The sequence below is a fragment of the Cladophialophora psammophila genome (assembly GCF_000585535.1).
Source record: "Cladophialophora psammophila CBS 110553 chromosome Unknown aczJe-supercont1.13, whole genome shotgun sequence".
NCBI lineage: Eukaryota > Fungi > Ascomycota > Eurotiomycetes > Chaetothyriales > Herpotrichiellaceae > Cladophialophora > Cladophialophora psammophila.
This window is the reverse complement of record NW_006912934.1, coordinates 218,353-240,270: the sequence shown is the minus strand read 5'-3', so window position 1 is coordinate 240,270 and position 21,918 is coordinate 218,353. Positions and strand designations below refer to the sequence as shown.

The following is a 21,918-nucleotide window of genomic DNA, read 5'->3' as shown; positions in this document are numbered from 1 at the left end:
TGAGGGGGCAGGGCATGCCTCTCCTCCGAGTGATGGAGAAAATGAGGTTAGACAGGGATGCCTTGTGGAGGAAATGAGGACTGAATATGGACTTATCTGCAGGACTTTATACTTATAATTATACCTGTCATGAAGACGCGGCATCCAGGAAATTTCACCCTCAGACAATGTTACCTCAATCACGTTTGTCTGCTTGGTGCGGAACATTATCAGGTTTGCGAGGTCTAAGGCAAGGCGAACAGTGGCACCGTTAAAGCACGATATGGCCCCCCTGTTGGATATAGAACCTGATTCGCCTTTTGCCAGTGGATTTCTTGACCTGAAGCAGGCCACGGTCGCCATCAGCGATGTACAGATACCTAATGGTTTTCCCGATCAGGTTGAGAACCGCCAAAATGGACATATCGAACACGTAACGCCGCTCACCAATCAGACGGAGTCCTTTTATATTGTGAGAGAGGTATCCATGGGCACGAGAAAGCCTATCCGTGTCGTGTGCCTCGGGGCAGGCTACTCGGGAATAATGATGGGTATTGTATATGCGCAGCGCATGACCGAGATGAACGTGGACTTTTGCATTTATGAGAAGAATGCCGACATGGGTGGGACCTGGTTGGAGAATAGGTATGTCCTTCCTTCATTGCGGAACATAACCATGCTGCACCTTTTCGCTCTCGTGGAATTCAGGTCCAGGATCAGATGCGGATAGCTAACGTGCTGCGTATAGGTATCCAGGCTGCCAATGCGACATTCCTGCACATAACTACTCCTACTCTTTTGAGCCCAACCCCAACTGGCCCAATTACTACGCCACCTCGCGGCAGATTCATGATTATATGAAGTATGTGATGGAGAAGTACGACGTGGAGAAATACATCCACACCTCCCACCAGATCCTAAAGGCAGCCTGGAACTCAGAGCAAGGGCGCTGGGATCTTAGAGTTAGGAGGCCCAACGGAGAAGAATTCGACGATCACTGCGAGGTGTTTATCAATGCTGGGGGCTTGCTCAAGTAGGTCTTTTATTCTCCAGTACCACTGACGTAGAGCAAGATGATATTGTTACAGTGACCAAAATTGTAGCTAACAAGGTCATACAGCAACTGGAAGTGGCCAACAATCCCCGGTATTGGAGAGTTCGAAGGAAAATTGATGCATTCAGCCGGCTGGGATGAGTCTTACGATCTCACCGGCAAACGCGTTGCTGTCATTGGGATCGGATCATCGGGTATACAGATCGTCCCCAAAGTCGTAAAAGGTATCCCACTCCCTGCTCTCTAAATATGCAAGCACAACATGCGTTGCCATGTGTACGTTGCTAACGACAAACATAAATAGATGTGGACAAGTTGACCGTCTTCCTCCGCTCTAAAACCTGGATTTCCCCTGGCCCAGGTATCAACGAACCTGTGGACGACGATCCGAAGATGGATTCACGCTACAACTACACGGCCGACGAGATCTCTCGTTTCAACAGCGACCCGGAGTACCTCAAGCAACACCGACGCAATCTGGCCGACCGACGCGCCAAGATCTTCGACCGCGCAATCAAGACCAGTGATCTCCAGTCTAGAGCGCAAGTCGTTTTCCGCGGCACCATGAAAGAGCGCCTAGGAGACACCGAAAAGGGGCGCAGAATTGCGGAAATACTTATCCCTGATTTCCCGATCGGGTGCAGGAGACAGACGCCCGGCATCGGCTTCTTGGAGAGCTTGGTGAGGCCCAATGTCGAGGTGATACAGGATGGGATCGTGAGGGTCACCAAGGAAGGGATTGTATGTAAGGATGGGGAGAAGAGGAGCTTGGACGTCATCATTTGCGCCACGGGGTTCGATACGACCTTCAAACCTCGAATTCCAATCGTCGGCCAAAATGGGTTAGATTTGCGGCGGAAATGGGACCAGGAAGACCCAGAGGCATATTTTGGGATTGCGGTGCCTGGATTCCCGAACTATTTTTGTAAGGAACTTCCCTCCCTCCCCTTTTTCCCCCCCATTTAATATGGATTATAATAGCAAGAGGAAAAGAGAGCTTTTGCTAACATCATATCAAAGCCTTCCTCGGCCCCAACAGTCCCATCTCCAACGGCACGCTCGTCGGCGGTCTCCAGATGACGGCCGTGTACATCTACAAAGCCATCTCCAAATTGCAGACCCAGTCCATCAAATCTCTAGCCATCAAGCCCGAGGTGGTGCGCGACTACAACATCCACTGCCACAAGTGGCTCGAGCGCAGCGTCTGGACAGCCCCCTGCGCGAGCTGGTACAAGCGCGGAACCAAGGACGGGAAGGTGGTCGCCATCTACGCGGGCACCAGCTACCACTTCATGGAGGCGCTCCGCGAGCCCCGCTGGGAGGACTACGAGTACGAGTACGAGGTCGACGCCGGCGGCGTGGGCAGGAACCGCTTCGCGTACCTGGGCAACGGACATACTGTGGATGAGGAGCACGGGGAGAATATGGCGAAGATCCAGACGTTGGATTTTGACGAGTACTGGGATATTGTGGCGTAGAAGGAAATCACGTAGGACTCCCAAGGATATGACGAGTGCGATCGAATTAGGGAGGGCTTTTCGATGACAGAAAGAAGAGATATGAGAAGGTGGTGTTTGGTTGTGAATCTCGAATTGATACTGCACAGATATTTTCAATGGGGCTCTGGGTCTCCCGTCCACACAAAATTGACTTGAAGCCCCCCGTCACTCACTCCCGTGTGTCATTCTCCCAAACGTTCAAAGAGACTGTCTTGGGCTGGTTCGATCGCTTCTGCTTCGTCTCATACAGCTAGTCTTATCGGCAACGCGCATCCTGAGTCGACTAGCTAGCAAACTTGGCTCAACAGGGAGGTAGACAAGGCTGAGGTGTCCAGGAGAAGGGAGGCCAGTATCGACAAGCTTCGAGCAAGTCAGGGTTGAGGATGGGGCATGTCAGCAGTCGGCCGTCAATCGATGCACCACTTCAGCGCGTCAAAAGGGTCTGAAGGCTTGACTTTGTACCACTCGGCGACCAAGCAGAAGTAGCAAATGTATCTTGCGCACAGTGCCACTCCGGACTCGACTACCGCATCCAACGGTTCGTAAGGCAGGATGCTCGCCGCGAGGCTATTCAGTTCTGCTTCCGCGTGAGTAGCTTGCACCCACGCCGCTACGATATCCAGCATCTTGTCCTCATTGTCTGGGAGAATAAACGATTCTTGTCTGCACTTCTTCTTGAATGCAAGAGCATACCCAGAAATGGTGTCAAAGGCCTGCCCATTTACTTCGGGAAGCCTAGTGAGCGATACATGGGTGTGGGCTCTCGCATGGAAAAGCTTTTTCGACGGCTTGTAGGTCGCAAATACTGCTGGGTGTCGGTTCCATACCTCCAAGTCGTTCTGCTGCCTCATATTGGTAAGGTTGGTATGATCTTGCACGAAGAACACGGGCGTCTCATGCCTGCAGTCGGGAACTATGGGCGTCTGGTGCCAGAGGTCTTGGATGAGGCAGCTGTACCAGCTTCCATCATCGTCTTTGAGCATTATGGCTTTGCCAGCAGCCGATCCAGTTGGTTGGCGACACAGATTGATAAAATTGCGCTTTGAGCCCAATGTTCTTTCTTCCTTGTTCCTTGAAACGGGTAAAAGAGCAGTGACAGGAAAAGCCGCATCCACGGTGTACTCTAGTCCGGTGTCTGTGCGCGGGACATAATACATAGCGATCTCAATGGAATTTTGGAAAGCCAACTTTGCAAAATCAGAATTTGTGCCACCCAATAATGTAGCCGGGGCCCACCGACAGCCGGGATCTTCGAGCTTCGGCGAGCACCTGGTGAAGATTATGCTAATCGGCACGGAGTCAACTTGTCTCCAGAAAGCTGCCATCTTTTTGCTGTCTTCAGCATCAATAATGGTGGAAAGATCTAGTTGAAGAATCGCTCCTAGACATAAAGCCTCGTCACTTGGCCAGCTGGTCTGCCTCGAGTTCATGGCAATCTTAATTTGGCCAAGTTCTAACGGCCGCTCTCGATCTTGGCCACTTTCGAGAAGATTGGTTGCCGAGTGCATAACCGCCATACCGTAAGAAACGTTGGTCAAGGGACTTGCAGGGATACGCAACTTGAGCTCCTCATGCCAGTTATTCATGAGGTCATAGAGATCGACAGCCCGGTCACGGAACTGGAACCACACTCGTCTCGCTAGGCGGCCTTCAGAGAAAGTCCATAGCCTGGTAGTCCAGCCCGAGATTGAAATTCGGGCAAGTATTTCAATTGGAGAGATGCTCAGCGAATCTGAAGCCTGCAGATAGGAGTCCAGCACCAGGACACCACCAGCTTTTACGAATATGTCACTTAGGCGCAATAGAGCCTTCCTGCGCAGGTCCAGCGGAAAGCGAGGTAGGCAGATCGTGTCCATCCAGATTGGTGTGTGGACTACTCGAGAGTTTGAAATCCCCAGTGCATCGACGTTGCGCTGCAGTTTTTCGAGCACGCGTGTTGGCAGCGAGTTAGCCTGGAGGTTGCCATGCCCATCTGCCCAAACATGAGATATTGCAACGTAGTTCCTAGTTCGTTTCTCATCCTGTATGGACAACATGACCTCTCCCGCAGCATGCTGTACTGTGAACAAGGCAATTGAGTTTCGGCGCACTATCCTTACCATATCCTTTGTTGACGGGCTAATGAGTTCGCACGCGCAGTGGGCTTTAATATGCTGGATATTGTAGTCGTGAACATCAATATGCAATGAATTGCATCTCTGGGGGCTGCATGTACCATGATCATCGCGTACTTTGGGAGGGTCGAGGTTTGCGATGTACCACAAGACTCCGATTGAGCAGCCTTGGACGTTGACAAAGCCATGTAATCTGTTGGGACACCAGTTTTGCAACCTGCGCAGCAGAGGCTGGCAAACACTCTCGGGCAGTAGCCATAAGGTAGACGGAGTACCGTCGCCGATACCCCTCGCACGAGCTATATCGGCGAGGGCCTGACTAAGGTAATCTCCCAAGGCAGCAATGCTCAAGAGCACGAGATTGAGCGTGTCCGTCATCTTGTCTTGGTATGCGTCAATGACGCGATTCCATGTGGCTTCAGCAGCATCAATAATATCATCTCTTTTTGAAACCCAGTCGTCGAAGGGGTCGCACAACTCGATGTCATCACCAAGTTTGTTTTGAAGGCTTTCATCGAGTTCACATTCGAGATTCATTGATTCCAGAGACCACTGGCCCACAATGTCCGTTAGAGCCTTTGATGAGAACCGAGAGGTGTTCCTGGTACGTCCAGGTACTCTGAAAGCCATAGGGTCGATGGTATTACCAGTGACCTCGCACAGCAAACCGAAGTAGAGCCATGTTTGAAGGAATGAAGCGATCTGAGCTTCATCACGAACTTCTTTGCCATGACGAGAGAGAGTTTCGGGCCAGTGCTCCGCTGTGACATTCCAGCCTTTTCCAAAAGGATATGTAAGGAACGAATCACCATCATACGGCTCCTTGCAGAGAAAAGGGACAGGGAGCGATCCAAACACGGGGTTTGAGGGTAGAGGAAGATGATCCATGTCACTTTCAAGGGCGAGAGAAGCGTTTACAGGGCGGGCTCAACACGCTGCCTTCTTGCGCTTCCCTCGCGTGTACGGCATCACTTTGCCCCTATCCACGTTCCGCTGCTGCTTGGTATGCACCACTATGAAACATTTTAGGGTCGAGTAATGCTTTCAGCCTCACCGTCGACAAGGACAATTCTAGGCGGCAATCTCGGCAAAACTGCCACATGTTCTTGCATATATCCACTTGTTAAAGCGGCACTAAATCAAGATTTCCGAACTAGGCAGTTGAAATCAAAACCCCACGTCCTCCTGCGAGCCTCGCTTCCTTTTCTCATGCTTTCAGCCTTGTGTCTCTATTATCTTCTCTCTGGATCGAATTGTTGCTGCACATAGTCACGATGCTCGCCCGATGCGCCTTCCAGTGTCCGCACTCCATTCGCTCCACCGACGACAGACACCCCGTCCCAGGACCAAGACTCAGCTAGCCTAGTGTTTCTGAAGAAAGAACCAGAGGAGCTCTCCATCGCGAAAGCCCACTTGGCATCCGGGATCGCGGTCATGAACACCGCCAGCGAAGAAGACCGACGCCCTCTGGGACGGACACTCCAATGGCAAAGGAGGCACAATGGCTTTCCGCACGCCGGAGCCGAATACGCGTAACTGGGCCCTGTCGCTGGACATTGTCGGACACGAGGCCGCCCACCGCGGTAAGCAAGCCACCTCACTAATGATGCTAGTTCTGAGGGAAATTCCACGCTCATGGCTGCTAGTCGTGCACACGAATACGAAACTTAAATACCAAGACCAATCCAGCGGTCTGGCCCAGTCGCTGTCGGACTGGTTTGTTCCGACGTGCTGGGTCAAAATGGCCCCGGGTGTCACAGGTCAGCCAAGCTCTGTCTGCTATCACAGTTCTCGGTCCGAGTAGCAATCGCTCTGGGCTGATCCTCGATATGCAGCCACATACTGGGTAAGTCCTCATGTTATAAGCAAGGAAAGTGAAACAGAGAAGGGGAATGTTTTGCGGACACCACGTTCCGTAGGAAAGCTACCGGAATGCGAGGGTCTGTGCCCTCTCTCTCTCTCCCTCTTTTGGCGGGTCAACCGTCAGGACCTCGAAGTGTCACGAGCGGAGCTCTTGATGGCCTCAGATATCCTCTGGAAGCCAAGCACAGGTAAAATCGCGACCACCGCAGTCATCACATGGCGACAATCTCAGCCCACCGGCCGTGGCCGTCGTCCTCTCCTTCAAACTTGATCGTCGGGCCCTGATAATGCTTCCGCGCGTGGGCGAACCAGTTCATAACGCCCAGCAGTAGGGCAATTCCCAGGATGACGCAGGTGTAATCTTTCGAAATTAAAAAGATGTCAGCGCACTCCGCTCTTGAACTTCGACACACAATAAAAGAAAAAGAGTGGCCGGGGAAGGGGGGCCAACGCAAACATGTATATAGCTGGGATTGCATTTCGAGAACGGGAGTGTTTCAAAAACTTACTCATAGTCGTCGCCGAAGTGGGCAGGAAGACAGGGAAATTGAAGAAGACGGTCGTGATGAGGGAGAAAGCGACCACGATGACGTTCGCGATCCACCCGACTGCCGACGGTGGCGCGAAGTAGCGAGTCGGGGGCAGATATTTCGGCCCTCGGCGGCGGTAGATGAGGAGCGCGACGGGGATGAGGAAGGAGATCTCCTGCAGCACGATCGAGGAGCCGATCAACGCGTTAAAGGCTGGATTTTTGCATATCACCCTGTTAGCGAGGAGGAGGGAGATATTGAAGAATAGATCCAAACTCGGAAATCCAAGTACGCACCCGTAGTCGAGGCGACGAAGACGCAGCCACACACGACCAGTATTCCATATGTCAGAAAGAGAGCGTAGACCGGCACCTGCAGCGTCGGGTGGATTCTGGATAGCCTGGAAGAGAAGACGAGGCCGTTGTCGCGGGCGAAGGACCAGGCGAGGCGGGACGACGTCTCCTGGATGGCGTTGAGGATGAACACGGACATGATAATGGCAACGATGATGAATGCCACGGCGAGGGCCGTGGATCGAAGACCTTGTCTTACCACAACCCAAGGTACGTATCTGTTTTGGGGGGGGGATTGTTAGTTGTTACATTTGGTCATGGAAGTTTGATCGTGCCGGGTGAAGTTCTCCTTACTCGGTAGTGGTCAGGATAGCCTCGATATCTGTTAAAGCATAGAGTTGGGCAACTGTATAGGCGAAAGCCGTCGTGCAGCCGATGGTCACTGCAGTGACCATGGCCATGGGCACCGTTCGGCTCGGGTCCTTGCACTCCTCGGCAATGTGCATCGAGGCATCCAGGCCGATGTACATAAAGCACGACGTGGATAGGCCAATGATGAAGCACACTCCATCTGCCCATCCCGTATAATTGATGAAGGTGGCCCAGACGAAGCTCGATGGAGCCTTTGGCGATGAACGAACCAGCAGAGCGATGAAGCTGGCCAGAAACAAGCCCAACGTGAGAGCGACTGTGTGAAGGATTAGCTTCGAACCCCGCGTTGGGGTGAGTAGACATGATGTGAACACGTACACCCAATATTGTGAGTCCACGGCGCCTTTTTCAGCACGAACAAGTTGTTAACAAGGACAAAAAGAGCCATGCCCTGGTAGATGAGGAAGACATGCCACTCCTTGGTCTCAAATCCGGGGTTCAGAGCCGCCACCAAAGCCATAATCTGCTGGGCAGGGATAATTGTCACGGCTGCACCGATGGCGATCCATGAGAGGATGGACAGCAAACCACAGGCGTAAGAGATAGTTTGTTTCATTTTCTTCGGCGCGAGGATCGAGGCGAAATGATATTGTCCCCCTGCGGTCGGATAAACGCTCGCCAATTCTGCCATCGAGATGGCAATGCTCATGTAGGCGATTGAAGAGATGATGATGCTATAGATGAGAGTGGCAGGCCCGCCTTGTAAGAGGGCCAACTGGATGCTGCCTGCCACGCCGGCCCAGCTGTTACATATCACAAAGGCGAAGGCGACAATATTCCACTTCGTGAACTGTGTTTTGGCGGGTGGACTTCCGACCGTGAGGCTTTGGACCGTTCCATCACCCACGCTAACCAAACGGTGCAGTTGCTGCTCTGTTGCTGCTGATTAGCTTGGAAAGGCCGCAAGGGAAGTTCGTGGGGACCGACCACTTGCTACCGTCTTTGGCGTTTTGATGTCCATAATGTGAAGCGAAGAAAACCGTGCCACAACTCAAGCCTAAGAAGACACTGTCGTCTGACAATGGCAGACCACATATGACGGAGGGCGGTAGCGATATAAGAATGATCCGTGACAGGAAGAGGATCCGAACAAAAGTCCCAGAACCGAATGAGTTCAATCGCCGTCAAGGACGGTATGCGTTGAGCTTTGATTGCATTGAGGGTCGAACCGCGCTTCGATAACCAAGTTCGTCGTCGGATTTGACCGGCATCTGTGATGGCTGCGCGGTGCGCTCGCAGGGGGGAATTGCAGTAGGAGTTGTTCGATATCTATCATGGGCCCCTACTTTGGCAGTGCGCGACCCCGCAAACGGGTTCTATTTGGTTGCGTCGACTCTCTCGTGCTATCGCCGTCCCGAGACACCCTTATCAGCATTCCATACATACTCTGGTATAGAGGCTAAAGTCTCTTGGGTCTCCTGGTTCTGCTCGCCGTGAGGAGTTTGATGCATAGGCAGCTTCAAGCTCAGGTTCCTCTCCGTTCGAGGCCTGGTTGCAATTCCAAGGAGCGCGACGAATCCCACATTTTCTCCTGTCATTACCCCCACTACTCTGCCCGGCCGTGATCATAGCCGGGTCTGTTATCAGACTGCAATAACATAAGCCGGTGAATAGACCAGGAGTCTAATTCCGGTTCCAGGGCGCGGTAAAGTCCCGGGTATAATGCTAAATCTAGTGTAGGTTTGGCAACGAGCTAGTCCATAGTTCTTTTCAGCGTATCGTCCGTTTTCTCTCCCTCCTATATGGTAGACACTAGTCAAAGATAGGTGTTTGCTAAACCAAGCCAGAACAAGCCTCCGCGATACTCCGCATATATACGGAGTACGTCCTCCGAAATGTGGGGGCGGGGCTGGCTCACTTCCAGCACTATCAAAACATCGCGCTTAAAGCTGGGAACAAGGCCTTAAATAGGACTAGCGTAATGCGGGGTAAAGGTCTGGATCGCGTGGTCACAGGAACATTAAAGTGGACAATTGACTATGGGGTCGCACTTCACAGGTTTGCTGAAACTTTTCTGATCAAATCCTCCTGCTTTGCCCATGCAATGACCTCGTCGGCTGCACGGGAACCCGCGCTCAGCGCCCCCTCAAGATAGCCTTTCCACTCGAATGCCGTCTCGCCGCCCGCGAAGTGAATGTGCTTGAACGGCTGTCGCAGCGCTGCACCATACCTGGAGAGCATTCCAGGTCCCATTGCGGACGTGGGCGCGCCACCCAGGTACTCTTCCTCCGGCCAGTTGACATAATTGACCTCGAGGACGCTGTCCTTTGCCAGATGCGCATGCTCCGGACCCAGCAGCTGGGAAAGATGGTCGATTACAGCTTCGATGCGCTGAAGCTCGTTCAAGGTCGCCCATTTTGCCGCTATTTCACCCGCAATGAACATCGCCAGAGAGTACTGTTTCCGTGTGTGGTCTGAAATATCCCAAGAGAAGCAGATCGGGCCCCTGAAGCTTGAGAACTTGCCCACCAAGCCGAGCTCTTTCCACCACGGGCGACTGTACGTGAGGATCATCTTTGCATATACGCCCGGCTTTGTGCGTGAGACGAGCGCCCTCTTATCATGGGGTAAGGGGGGCGAGAAGTGAATCATCCCATAGGTATTGGTCGGGATGGCAATAATCACTTTCCGGCAGAATATTTTATCCCCAGTTGCTGTATGGACCAGCGCACCTTCGGCAGTTTGGTGGATATTGTCGACCGGACTGTTGATGAAGATGGATCCGGGCTTCATTTCATCTGCGAGACCAGTCGCAATGGCCGATGTGCCTGCCAGACCATGTAAGCGGGGAAGTTTTTCCAAGTGATCCTTTGTCTTTTACCTTGCTTGATCTTGAGTGACTGCGCACCATCTTCGCCCTCAGTAGCGATACTGATAAACCCACCGCCTGACTTGATGTAATCTAGGAAATAATGCATGCCAATCTCGGCTGGGTCGCGGCCGACGACAGCGCTCGTGAAGAATTTCAGGGCAGCCTTGCCCATATCATCGCTGAGCCCTTTACTTTCGGACCACGTCTCCATAGAGACATCAAGAGCTGTAGGGAACTCGTCGAATCTGCGGATGTCGATGTTCTGGCATTCACCGTCGATTACCTCGCACAATGCCACGTTGAACTGGGTCATCTGTTCGGCCTCGGGCTGAGTCATGAAGCAATCAGCATACATACCTGCTAAACATCGACTGGGACATGACTTACAGAACCAGGCCTAGCTCGCAGGATTGTGCCATCCTGGAACTGCCACACTTCGTCCCCCTCGGTATACTGATCCACAATGTCCAAGCCTAGCCGTTTGGCTGTGGCATACACTTTCGGCTGGGTCTTTTTGTTGATCCAAGTCGCTCCGAGCTCGATGATCCCTGGCCCGCTTTGAAGCTGTTGCGACCGGCTTCGACCACCAATGCGGTGCTTTGCTTCCAGAAGCACACAGCTCAAACCCGCCTTTTGAACATCCCACGCTGCTTGAATCCCACTGAAGCCACCCCCCACAACCACCACGTCGACCTTTGCCGGCGCAACTGGCCGATCGAAGGAACGAATGGAAGGTCCTGCGTAACGCGAGGCGTGTCCCCCAACCGCTGCCACCACTTCGATCTCAAGTTTGGCGCCTGTTATTGCCAGTTTCGTGACCGGAATGAGAGTTGTGATGGGACGATGGGTGGTGCCATGCTCATCGGTCATGAAGTCAAGAAACAATTTGATTAACACCTCGCCTTGCTCCAGGGACCAGTCCACAGCATAGAAGGTGACTTTGATCACATCTCGAGGAGACGCGCAGGACTTCTCCAGTGCTTGCTGGAGATTGTTGTACACAGCCTTGGCCTGCTCTTCCAACGACTCCGGAAAGCTGCCATCGGGTCGTTGAGCAATGATTCCCGACGTAAAGACCAAGCGATTGGTTTGGTTGAGACTGACGGCGTGCGAGTAGAAGCCGGGGTCAGGCATTCCTGGAGCGTCGCAGAATTTGACCTCAGGTCTATCGTCACGGGGCGCCATATTTTGAGCTGGGAAATGTCCGAATGAAGGGAATTCCGAAGGTGTAGTATGGTAAATGTGCGGATCGAGATGATATAGAAAGCAATCTGTTGTCGATCGGGGTTACAGCTCTCGAAGGAATTGCACCTTATTTATATGCCTCGAACGCATTCCGAAAGGCACGGAGCTTTAGGAAGTGGTGCAGCGAAGAAGATTCATTAAGGACACGGGAATACGAGATACGGACATACCTCGAACTGTTTACCTTGGAGCCTTATTTCGTTAGACTGGCCCTTCGGGCGCAAAGATGTCTCTAAAAGCCAAATGCCAAATCGCTATGGCTCTGGTATGAGTTTGAAGACGTCAACAAACAAGGGAGGGAGCGATTGCCAGTTGGTTAGATAGGAAGCCTCGGTTGGTTTTGCACCGCGGCTAATTTCTATCCTTCGAGTTCTTGTCCATCAGTCAGCTTCCATTCCATCCTTAAAAAGACCAACCGCGATTCGCGCTCCAATTCCTTCTTCTTTCTTCCTTCATCCTTGGTTCCTCGCGACCTCACACCGCGCTCGTTCCCCATGAACGATTGCCATGCCGCGAGGACCGTCGCGGAGAAGAATGGAGTCGTGCCAGCAATCCTAGGGCGACCAGATTCAGCCATCGAGCAAAATGGACAAGATACGTTCGCCTCCAAGGCACGACAAGCCGGTCTACACGCGCACCAAGACGGGATGTCTGACTTGCCGCCTCCGACGGAAAAAATGTGATGAAATCAGACCAACCTGCACTGGCTGCGCACGTAATTTCATCGACTGCCAATGGCCGGTTCCGCTGGATCCAGACCAAGGCTCCAGAGCTCGACTAGCCAGGCGCAAGGAGAGACAGTCTGCCTCAAGGAGCACAAGTACCGGTACAAGCACCAGGAGTATCACCAGTCTACCAGGGGAAATTACGTTTGTTTTTGACAGACATTCGCCCAAGTCTGCAGGACATGACGACGCTTCTCCTTGCCCAGCTCTATTGGTCGATGTTGAGCCTAAAGACGATGACGGAGATGAAAAGCCTGAATCAGTCATCCTCTGGCAACCACTGACGGCGTCCTTTGTCAGCTCCGAGCGGGCTCTTCTGCTCAATCCCAGCTCACTTCTGTTACTCCAACACTATTTGGAAGCCACGTCCACTTTCCTGGTAGCGAAGCCCCTCTCCAGCAATCCATTCATCACCCTCGTCCTGCCTTTGGCCTACTCAGACGATCTCCTTATGCATGCTGTGCTCGCCTTGAGCGGAACTCATCTCAGTTACAAAAAGCGCGATGACCTAAAAATCCAATTAGCAACGCGCCAGCATTATTCGTTGCTGTTGCGAAATCTTCGGTCTTTGTTCGCAGATGAATCATCTCATGACGATATCCGCAGGACACTGCGCCTGCTTCTGGTCTTGGTTGTACTTTGCCATGTTGAGGTAAACCACGCCGCATTCGATCCTTCAAGCTTTTCGGACAAGGATTGCGAATGCTGACATTGATCTTCAGGCTCTGTCTGGTGAACCGCATGGCGGTATCTTCCCGCACTTACGGGCGAGCCGTGAACTCGTCCTCAAGCTCCTGCGAGAGCCGCAGCCAACGCTTCAAGATGATGTGAAGTTGGTCAAAGGATTTGCATTGGAGGTGTACTTGTACTTGGTCTTGGTGAACAGCATTACGCCCTACGGCCGCGACAAAGCTCGTGCTCTCCCTTTCGACTCGTTCTTCTCTTCTCTGGATTTCCTGAAAGAATACGAGACTTTCGGAGTCTTCTTCAGTTGTGGACAAGGTCTCTTCGAGATGATCTCTCAAGTCTCCCTCCTAGCGATGAAGAGGCTGACAGAAGAGGAATCCGGCTTGTGCAGCGCCGAAACCCAATCTGATTACGAACGCTTGGTCGACACGATCAGCCAGTGGCGGTCGCCGCCGGTGGCCCCCGAAATGATGGAATGGCAAGCGGAGCATGTCTGGATTGGAGAGGTTTATCAGCAGGCTCTCTTGATATTTATCAAGACTTCTATGTGTGGCTCCATTGTCAGCAACCCCAAGGTCATTGTCGCAATTCAGGGTCATATTGACACGGCATTTCCTCTGTTTGTGCCCGTGTCCATGTCGCCCTTCATCACTATATTGCTGTGGCCAATCATGATCGTCGGCTCTTGCTTGATTTGCGAACATCAACGCAAAGAATATCTTCGCTGGTTATATTCGGAAACCAAGATCAACATTTCGCAAGTGGGCCAGGCTGCAAAACTCCTGGAACATCTGTGGAAGGACGAGGATGAGCGCGCTTATGGGCCCTTCGGTCTACACTTTGTCATGAAAAAGCATGACATCAATTTCAGCATGGCTTGAAAGTCGCGAATGCAACGCCCTTTTTCTGCGACTTGAAGAGAGTGAGGCGCCCATGGCCTCATTGTGGGAAAATGGACGGACACCGTCCTTGTCAGTTCCTTCTGCCAAGGACGCTTGAGCTGGTCCGGATAAGCATGGCCGGATGACAAAGTTCGAAAGAAGCGACGGGGCGGACGAATGTGTCGTTCGCTAGGTCGGGCCATCCAGCCTGACAGGATGGTTGAAAGCGAGCTTTCGTCAGCCAGAGCAGAAGGTAGAGGCGAACGGTGGTTAGTACCGTGGGGGTTACACCAAGCTCGACTCACCAACTAGGCAGGAGGCCTTGAAGCTGGGCGTTGGCACACCAAGGCAGCATGCAATACGAGCTCTCCGTTGACTCACTCCGCATTCAGGGTTCCTCTCGAGCCTCGGTCGACAAACCATCTCCCTCGCTAGCCACCCTGTACCTACCTTGCTTCTCGGAATATGAAAGTACTCTACACATAAACCCACCCCCACACTAGAAGCCAACTTTACTTTCCAAAGGTCCGTCATTGCGAGTTCGAACCCGAAATGAGGCTCTCGAGCTTTTTTGTTTCTTTTGAATCAGGCAACAGATTAGTTTCGACTTGGCAGCGGTTCGCATTTTGACTCCAACAGCCTTGATATGATATGTACATGTCTTTTACACGAGATGTGATTTGTCAACACTTGGAGCAGGTCGTTTCGGACGTGGCCGATGAGGCTACCTTGCCGCCAATGGCCAACTTCCGCGGCGTGAGCCCAGTCCCCAATTCCCAGTTCAGACTCCAACTGTATGCCAACTATATGAATCTCCTCCATTTCCTTCATTCCCCCTCTACTCTGCTTCTCCTTCTCTTGCAATGCTCAATACTCGATACTCCTCCGGCGCCAGATACCACAACCGAAACAGCAATCAAGCTCGTCGAATATACAAATTCATATGCCAGCCAGCAGTCTAGACAGCCTTATCATTTCCCCCGATGACATCCCGCGATACAATGGCCATCACGCCTTACATACCCTCGAATTCCCTCATGCATCAAATGACATATCCACTCTCCCTGTCGATCCAAAAACCACACCTCGCGACATCTCACAATGGCTCCGACAGCCAGGGACGAGATCAAACTCGGGCGATGCCACCATGAAAATCCTCCTAATCCAAACCCATAATCAATCTACTACCAAACGTCCACCCGACCTTATATCCCTCCCCTTACCGACCAAGACAACTCGACAACCATCTCAATCTCAGACATCAGAACATCAGAAACAAGCTGAGTTCGTTATTGAAATACTCACTCACCTCGATCTTCCCCTTGCTGCATTCGGGGCATATGTGAAAGCTCATATTACTTTTATATGCGTTCCAACCTTTTCATCACATTCCCAATCCAATAAAACTTCCAAGAACACGTCAACTTCCTACTATTGTAGTGGGACGAGTTGGACTGTGACTTGGTCTCACAACCGCGCAACCAATCATACTGCGGCGGTCATGTGGTATCGGGAAGGCGACGGCGACCAGCGAAAGAATGAAGTTCTGACGGACCTTCTACGTCTCCAAACTCACTTGTCTCATCCCATGCTCCTTGGCTATATTAAGACCAAGGTCTCGTTGAGTTTCACCTTCGACATGCTGGACGATATGAATCGAGAAACTCTGGCGCTTGAACAACAAATTGGGTTCAAGACCTGGAACTGGGTCCTTGATCGTGTAGAGCCTGGAAGTGGCGTTGGTGAAATCCAAGATCAAGCGGTTGAAGGGTTCAATGTCCTTTCAGGCAAGCTCACCAACATCCGATTCCGTCTCAAGACCTTTCAACAACAAATCAAGTTCATTTCGAGATGTAATAATCAATACCGACAGACCCTCGACCCAACCGCACCTACGTTTCAGTCGTCATGGCGTGAGTGCGAAGAGCTTGACCATTTCATGAACGTGATGTGGGACTATACCTTTATCCACCTCTTTGACGCAGACTCGCTAGGCGAACGACTTCACAATGCCATGTCGTCGGTCTTTCAATTGACGACGCAGCGCGATTCCCGTGCGAGTCTTGCGGTAGCCGACATCAACAACGAACTCGCGTGGCAAGGGAAGAATACCAACAAGGCAATGATGACCATTGCGTTCGTCTCCTTACTGTTCCTCCCCGGTACTTTTGTGGCTTCATTCTTTGACACTCCGATTTTCAATTTTGCGTTGCCGACAGACCATAAGCAGATCATCGTGCCACGGCCGTTCGCCATATATTGGAGTGTGAGTGTAGTGTTGACACTGAGTCTAGTAATAGCATGGATGAGCTATCTTCGCCGGACCAAAGAGATAGATCTGCGCGAACGTGAGATCGAGAGGAGACAGTTTCACGAGCGGATACGCAGGTGGCAACCAGGAGGTCCGGCGGCCGTGTTGTTAGAGGGCAGGAATGTCGGCACTGACGCCACCCCCAAGACCGTCGAAAGACGGTCCACATGGGATTTTCTGATGAGGAACAACAAGCCTCGTGAAGGCCGCCAGGCGAGAGACCGCGACAGACGTTGGAGAACTCAAGAGGCGCTGTATGGGATTCCGCTGCGGCAATCATACGCGAACTCAGGAGCTGGTATTGGATCCACGAAACCGTCTTATCTCGCCCCCAGAGGACAAGGGCGTGGTGGCTGGCCCGCTGCCGTGTACGACGCATGAAAATGAAACAAGTGGCATGGCATACATATATACGTGATAGTTGCGGATTAGATCGGAGGTGCCCTTCATTGACCACAAGTATCTCATTGCCCTTGGAGACAGTAGTGTTCTGTCATTCACCCCCGTACGGTCGGTACAACTTTTGCAGACAGCGCTGATTGCCGCCGCGTCGTTGGCGCAAGGGCAATATCATCACGTTCGGTCCTGGAGGGACCGCCCGGAGCCTCACCAGCCCCGATCTGCTCGGCGGGTATTAACCAAAAACAGGCACGGCAGTGCCACCAATCGGGCAGGTCGACAGAATTACGTGGCCAGGGTAAGTTAGCCGGTCTCCAGCCGGTCTCCAGCCGGTCTCCAGCCAGTCTCTATCAAGCACACACAGTTGCTAGCGAGTTAGATCTACAAGTAGTGCTTTGTTTTGGTAGTTATATCATGATTTCTCATTACGTACTGGGTATATGTATGATACTCGCAAACAAGTGCAGGGCTCGCCAAAGTTGGGTTGTGAATCGAGTACCCAGTACGAGGTACGGTGACCACGGAACTTTTGTCACTCTCCTCGGTGCCTGCCATCAACTCGACTTGGAAAATCCACTCGTCGAGGTCGTTCCATATTGCATCTATCTTGATCGATGTCAACGAAGTCCGCCCCACCCACCGACGACCAGAATGCAAAAGTCATAGCCGCTTTGAGCCCTCTGACTCCCTGAAACCGTTTCCGTTAGCCCCACCAACCCCATTCACCGAGATAGTAATACAACCACCGGCCTAGCTGTTGATTGCCACCCACCGTTAAGCTTGACCCGCAACCTCATTGTCGACTCAACCAGGAAGACGTGATCGGGAGCAGCGGCGAGAATTCATCTCACGCCTGCCGCAGTCCTGACGTCTCTGGCAAAAGCCCATCAACCAGCCTCTGCCTTGCCGCGATGGCTCCCGTGTTCACCAAAGATCCTGCGATTGCAAGCGTTGACGACTCCTTTTCCTTTTCAATCAGCCGCCATCAGAGCCATGTGCCCAACCGCCTATCTTCAGATGCTGTTGTCTTCAGACGTCGCTCATTACTCGGAGACGGAGGCCCTGCTGCGCATTCTTCCCCGTCAACTCCACGGAATACCAAACCAATGTAACCGCCATAACGATAGCCATCAGAAACGCATCCAACATATATGCTGGCCACTCATGGGTGATGAGATAGCCATCTTGACCTCCTTTATATTCCGCCAAGCGATAGATGCTGCGCACGGTGATGAGGAATCCAACGAGGTACAGCGACCACAACATGCGAGCTAACGGTAAGCCCGACTCGGTGCAGATTCTCCAGAGAGGCTGAGAACGAACTCTTACTTGCCAAACGACTGCAACCGACAAAAATAAGAAGAAGAATAGAATCTGCAGAGCCAAGCCAAAGAGAATGATGTTTTGAGCGTTGTCGATCGCGGACTTGGAAGTCGCATTGACCAGAATTGAAGCTCCGCCAGCCTGGACCAAGAAGCAGATTATGTCGCCGGCGACAAAGATCTTCGTCAGCCAATTGACTCTTATGAATGAATATGCTTGACCGCCTGCGGCAATGATCAAGCGGCCTAAGAACATATAGACCGATGCTGCGAGGAGGATGGGCGCAAGGAAGATGAGAAGCGTTTGGACAATGTATGGACCTTTCTCGTCGAGGTGGTAGCGGGAGACTGCCCGGGCCAGGAAACCAATCACCTCAACTCGGCCGAAAAGTCAGCAAGAACCACCGACAAGCGCGCGATATTCCACTTACAGAGGCCTCCTATCATGATGGGGATCGAAGACCATCGTTTCTTCTTGAACAGAAAGAAGGTGTGTGCTATCGTCAACACACCAAAGACGATTGCTGCAATGATGGCAGCGGGGACCGAAGGGACATACGTCTTGTATGGATTGGGAGAATTGGTCATGGCGTTCGACGTTGAACAAGGCTTTGATCTAGCAGACGTTGTTGGAATCTTAGCCGGACACACATGTGGCAGCAACGTCCGTCCTTATATGATTCCGACAACGATCCATAATTCTCCCCGGAAGATTTCATGTTAGGATGTGGGTCGCGTTCCTGCATAATTTGCACTACTCCTCGCAGCTGTCCGTTAGCGACCCCTTCACCCAGCGGATGGAGACAATGATTTAATGTTGCTGCCTGGCGAGGTGCGGGTCAACAGCAACTTGATATGAGACATCCTGTCCCTGAAGCGACCAAGCTGCACATGACTGCGGCGGCTCTGGATTGACGACCACGAGGCTGCCCGGTACACCCTATGCTGCTATTGGGAGCAGGATCGCCATTGGTACCGCGTAGTCGGGGCTGTGCTCGAGTAGAATGTCGGGAAATTACACAGCTGCAACTCTGCAACAGGAGACCGGTTTCCTCTTGCGCCTTTATTTAGAACGACATCTCCCAGTTCCAGTACCTCATACGCCCTACCTAAACCGGCACATGTTGCGAAAATTGAGATAAATTGTCGTTATCAGCTTTCGAGTGATATCGCCCGGCCGGCGACCGGTTCATACCGGTTCATATCCCTGTGCCCCCCCCCCCTCCCCCTGAACGAGGCTGTGCGAAGGATTTAGTGTCTCCACAAGCGACGGCTTCGGTTCCATGCCCTGTGTGGATGCTTTTTGAACGACTTTCCCATGAAGGCGCTGGGCCCCTGTCGGAACTAGACTTTGTCCGCGTATCAGTGTCTCCAATCGCCTGCGGCTCTTCGGTTGTACTTCGTATTCTTATTTTCGAATAAACAGTAGCTCGTATGGAGTTATGCACCTCCACCCATATAATGGCAACCCAGACAGGACTCCCCGCCGGCCACAGCCACGATCTAATTTCGCGAAGCACTCCAATCGAGGCAACGCGCCGGGTTGAAGGTCGGCCACGAAATCCGAAGTCCCGGGCATCACCGGGGCAAAAAGCAACGGGTAAAGGCTTATGTAAGTAGGTACAGGATATGGTCTCAATTGGATGTCCGCGCTTCCTTCGCCAGCCCAGCCAGTGTGGTTTGCTGCGCTGAGACACTGCTAGGGTAAAGGTAAGCAGTACGTCACGGCGAGGAATACTGTTCGATCTAGGCATTTTCAATTTACCATCTCGGAGCTACCTTCAACTTTTTCTGCTCAGCCGAAAACATGGCGAGCAGCGTAGGCGCACGAGGGTAGTGGTAGGAGGGCGGCAGGAGCATGGATGGTTGGAGGGTTCTATCTGTGGAGGAGGATACGAGAAGAAGAGACGTTGAATAGAGAGAAGGGAGGAATTGGTGAGTCGCTAGCTAGGGCGTTGTTCCTTAAATTCCTAGTCACGTCCCCGTGTGGCTGAAATGGAACTAGCGGCTCTGCAATAATACGAGAAGCGCACGATCGGATCCCACACTGGAACATGAACGCAAGACAATATATCGATTTCTTATATATAATGATGGTTATCTAAGTTAATATTACGACTAAAGGAATCGATGTACAATTGGGCAGTTGTTCACAATTCCGGCATCGCTCAATGGTGTACCATCAGGATTCGTTACATAGCCAGCAGCGGCCATGCCCAACACCTCGAATTCACCCGTCAACCGGGTTCGGATGCCATTTTCAATACTGTAATTCGTCCAGGTGAATAGATTAAAGTCCCAGAGGGGAGAGTAATCTATCGGCAGCGTCAGAGACATGAAATAATTGTCCGCTTCAAGGTGACTTACCATATGCCACTGTGGGAATAGCTCCAAGAATATTCAACGGGTTCCCATCTCCGAGGATGGCACTGTTCAACCCTTGTCGCCATGGGTGATGTGTCTCGTTGTTCGGTGCGCCAGGTGGCAAATCACGGTTGGTGTATCCGTTTGTGTTCACAAAGAATCGCTCAATGCCGCTGAACAATGCATCATCATCACCGGTGCGCACCGCAGCAAGGCGAGGAGCGTATGTCCCACCATCGAGCGTTGCAGGTAAGGGATCCGATCCATCAGCGATCAGATACAGCACGGATTTTGAGAATGAGAAGCCACGAATGGTTGCTAGCGTCACGACTTGATCACGAGGACAGATTGAGAGAACTTGATCGTGGACTTTGCTGCGAAACTCCGCAAGGAGATTGCTTGGAATCCCGTCGCAAAACTTTTCACTTCTCAGCAACATCAAAGACTTGCGGTGAGGGGGGTGACCTACCTGGTTCAAATACTCCTCATCCACCTCTCCAGCAATGATCTGTCCAAGCATCAGCCCGACCATTTCAAAGAATCGTCGAAAACGCCTTACTGGTGCATTCCAAACTTCATATCCGGCATTTGTCAACTGGATGAGTGGCGTATACTTGCGGTCCCCCACACTCCCGGGTTGCACGGACTTCGGAGGAAAAGGAGATAGATCGCCAGGGACAATTGACCTCACTGGCGAAAAGTCAACCATTCCCTCCCGTCCACCGACGGTATTGTTGACGATTTCAAGCTGTTCAGCGCCCTTCAGTCCGCTACTTGTCTGGCCCTGGGCCGCAAATCGAAGCTTGGGCGCGAAGTTGACTCCCAATTGTTTTGCATTGCCTTCGTCGGATGTGTCTGTGACAATCCACCAATAGGTGGTGTTTGCCGCCGACAATCCCCTGTACAGTGGCAGTGTGAAATTCGGGTTGACTCCATAATTCACATGGCCATTCCGAAGAAGGTCCACCGGCCCAACCAGTTCATGCTGCTCATATGATGCAAAAGGTCCTTGATATCCAGCTTGGATGGCAGTAGCGAAGGATGGATCGGCGATATCAATGGTAGGGTCGTCAAATCCGGATTGAGGGTCAGGGTTGAACTCTGAGGGAAAGGATTGACGCGGATAAACCGTGCCTCTTGCCAAAGGGCTGGCAAAAGAGACCGCAACTTCAGCCAGAGCGAGGGCCAGTGTTAGCCGTTTCATCTCTGCGTTTAGGACAAAGGTAGACTGTTCCGCCCATTTTGCAGCTTAAGTTTCTTCGTCTTTATAACTTCGCATTGCTTACCTCCAAGTCCAGCGATGCAAGATTGTTGAAAAATCAAAAATTGCCATTGTAGGCTTAGTTATCGAGTTGGAGGGCCCTATTCCCGTTTAGTCTTGTGGAGATGAGATCAAGACGTCGCCTCT

General features: G+C 52.0%; 8 protein-coding genes across 8 annotated transcripts; 3 read left to right on the top strand and 5 right to left on the bottom strand.

Moving 5' to 3' along the window:
• Positions 1-262: 262 nt before the first annotated feature.
• On the top strand, positions 263-2,511 carry A1O5_08189 (uncharacterized protein; the record flags this gene model as incomplete). The annotated part of the gene is made up of 5 exons (XM_007748773.1): positions 263-624; positions 728-1,012; positions 1,100-1,257; positions 1,338-1,958; positions 2,054-2,511. 5 exons carry the CDS (start codon positions 263-265, stop codon positions 2,509-2,511), a joined length of 1,884 nt encoding a protein of 627 aa, XP_007746963.1.
• Positions 2,512-2,939: 428 nt separating this feature from the next.
• On the bottom strand, positions 2,940-5,534 carry A1O5_08188 (uncharacterized protein; the record flags this gene model as incomplete). Its single annotated transcript, XM_007748772.1, has 1 exon — positions 2,940-5,534. One exon carries the CDS (start codon positions 5,532-5,534, stop codon positions 2,940-2,942), a length of 2,595 nt encoding a protein of 864 aa, XP_007746962.1.
• Positions 5,535-6,721: 1,187 nt separating this feature from the next.
• A1O5_08187 (uncharacterized protein) lies at positions 6,722-8,725 on the bottom strand (the record flags this gene model as incomplete). Its single annotated transcript, XM_007748771.1, has 6 exons — positions 6,722-6,870; positions 7,019-7,252; positions 7,336-7,610; positions 7,687-8,020; positions 8,083-8,637; positions 8,692-8,725. The coding sequence occupies 6 exons, from the start codon at positions 8,723-8,725 to the stop codon at positions 6,722-6,724; spliced, it is 1,581 nt and encodes a 526-aa protein (XP_007746961.1).
• Positions 8,726-9,756: 1,031 nt separating this feature from the next.
• On the bottom strand, positions 9,757-11,761 carry A1O5_08186 (uncharacterized protein; the record flags this gene model as incomplete). Its single annotated transcript, XM_007748770.1, has 3 exons — positions 9,757-10,532; positions 10,586-10,904; positions 10,964-11,761. The coding sequence occupies 3 exons, from the start codon at positions 11,759-11,761 to the stop codon at positions 9,757-9,759; spliced, it is 1,893 nt and encodes a 630-aa protein (XP_007746960.1).
• Positions 11,762-12,406: 645 nt separating this feature from the next.
• A1O5_08185 (uncharacterized protein) lies at positions 12,407-14,114 on the top strand (the record flags this gene model as incomplete). The annotated part of the gene is made up of 2 exons (XM_007748769.1): positions 12,407-13,198; positions 13,269-14,114. The coding sequence occupies 2 exons, from the start codon at positions 12,407-12,409 to the stop codon at positions 14,112-14,114; spliced, it is 1,638 nt and encodes a 545-aa protein (XP_007746959.1).
• Positions 14,115-15,615: 1,501 nt separating this feature from the next.
• A1O5_08184 (uncharacterized protein) lies at positions 15,616-16,806 on the top strand (the record flags this gene model as incomplete). Its single annotated transcript, XM_007748768.1, has 1 exon — positions 15,616-16,806. One exon carries the CDS (start codon positions 15,616-15,618, stop codon positions 16,804-16,806), a length of 1,191 nt encoding a protein of 396 aa, XP_007746958.1.
• Positions 16,807-17,853: 1,047 nt separating this feature from the next.
• A1O5_08183 (uncharacterized protein) lies at positions 17,854-18,734 on the bottom strand (the record flags this gene model as incomplete). Its single annotated transcript, XM_007748767.1, has 2 exons — positions 17,854-18,524; positions 18,578-18,734. The coding sequence occupies 2 exons, from the start codon at positions 18,732-18,734 to the stop codon at positions 17,854-17,856; spliced, it is 828 nt and encodes a 275-aa protein (XP_007746957.1).
• A 1,530-nt stretch (positions 18,735-20,264) lies between these two features.
• On the bottom strand, positions 20,265-21,714 carry A1O5_08182 (uncharacterized protein; the record flags this gene model as incomplete). The annotated part of the gene is made up of 4 exons (XM_007748766.1): positions 20,265-20,461; positions 20,514-20,928; positions 20,980-21,018; positions 21,070-21,714. The coding sequence occupies 4 exons, from the start codon at positions 21,712-21,714 to the stop codon at positions 20,265-20,267; spliced, it is 1,296 nt and encodes a 431-aa protein (XP_007746956.1).
• Positions 21,715-21,918: the final 204 nt, after the last annotated feature.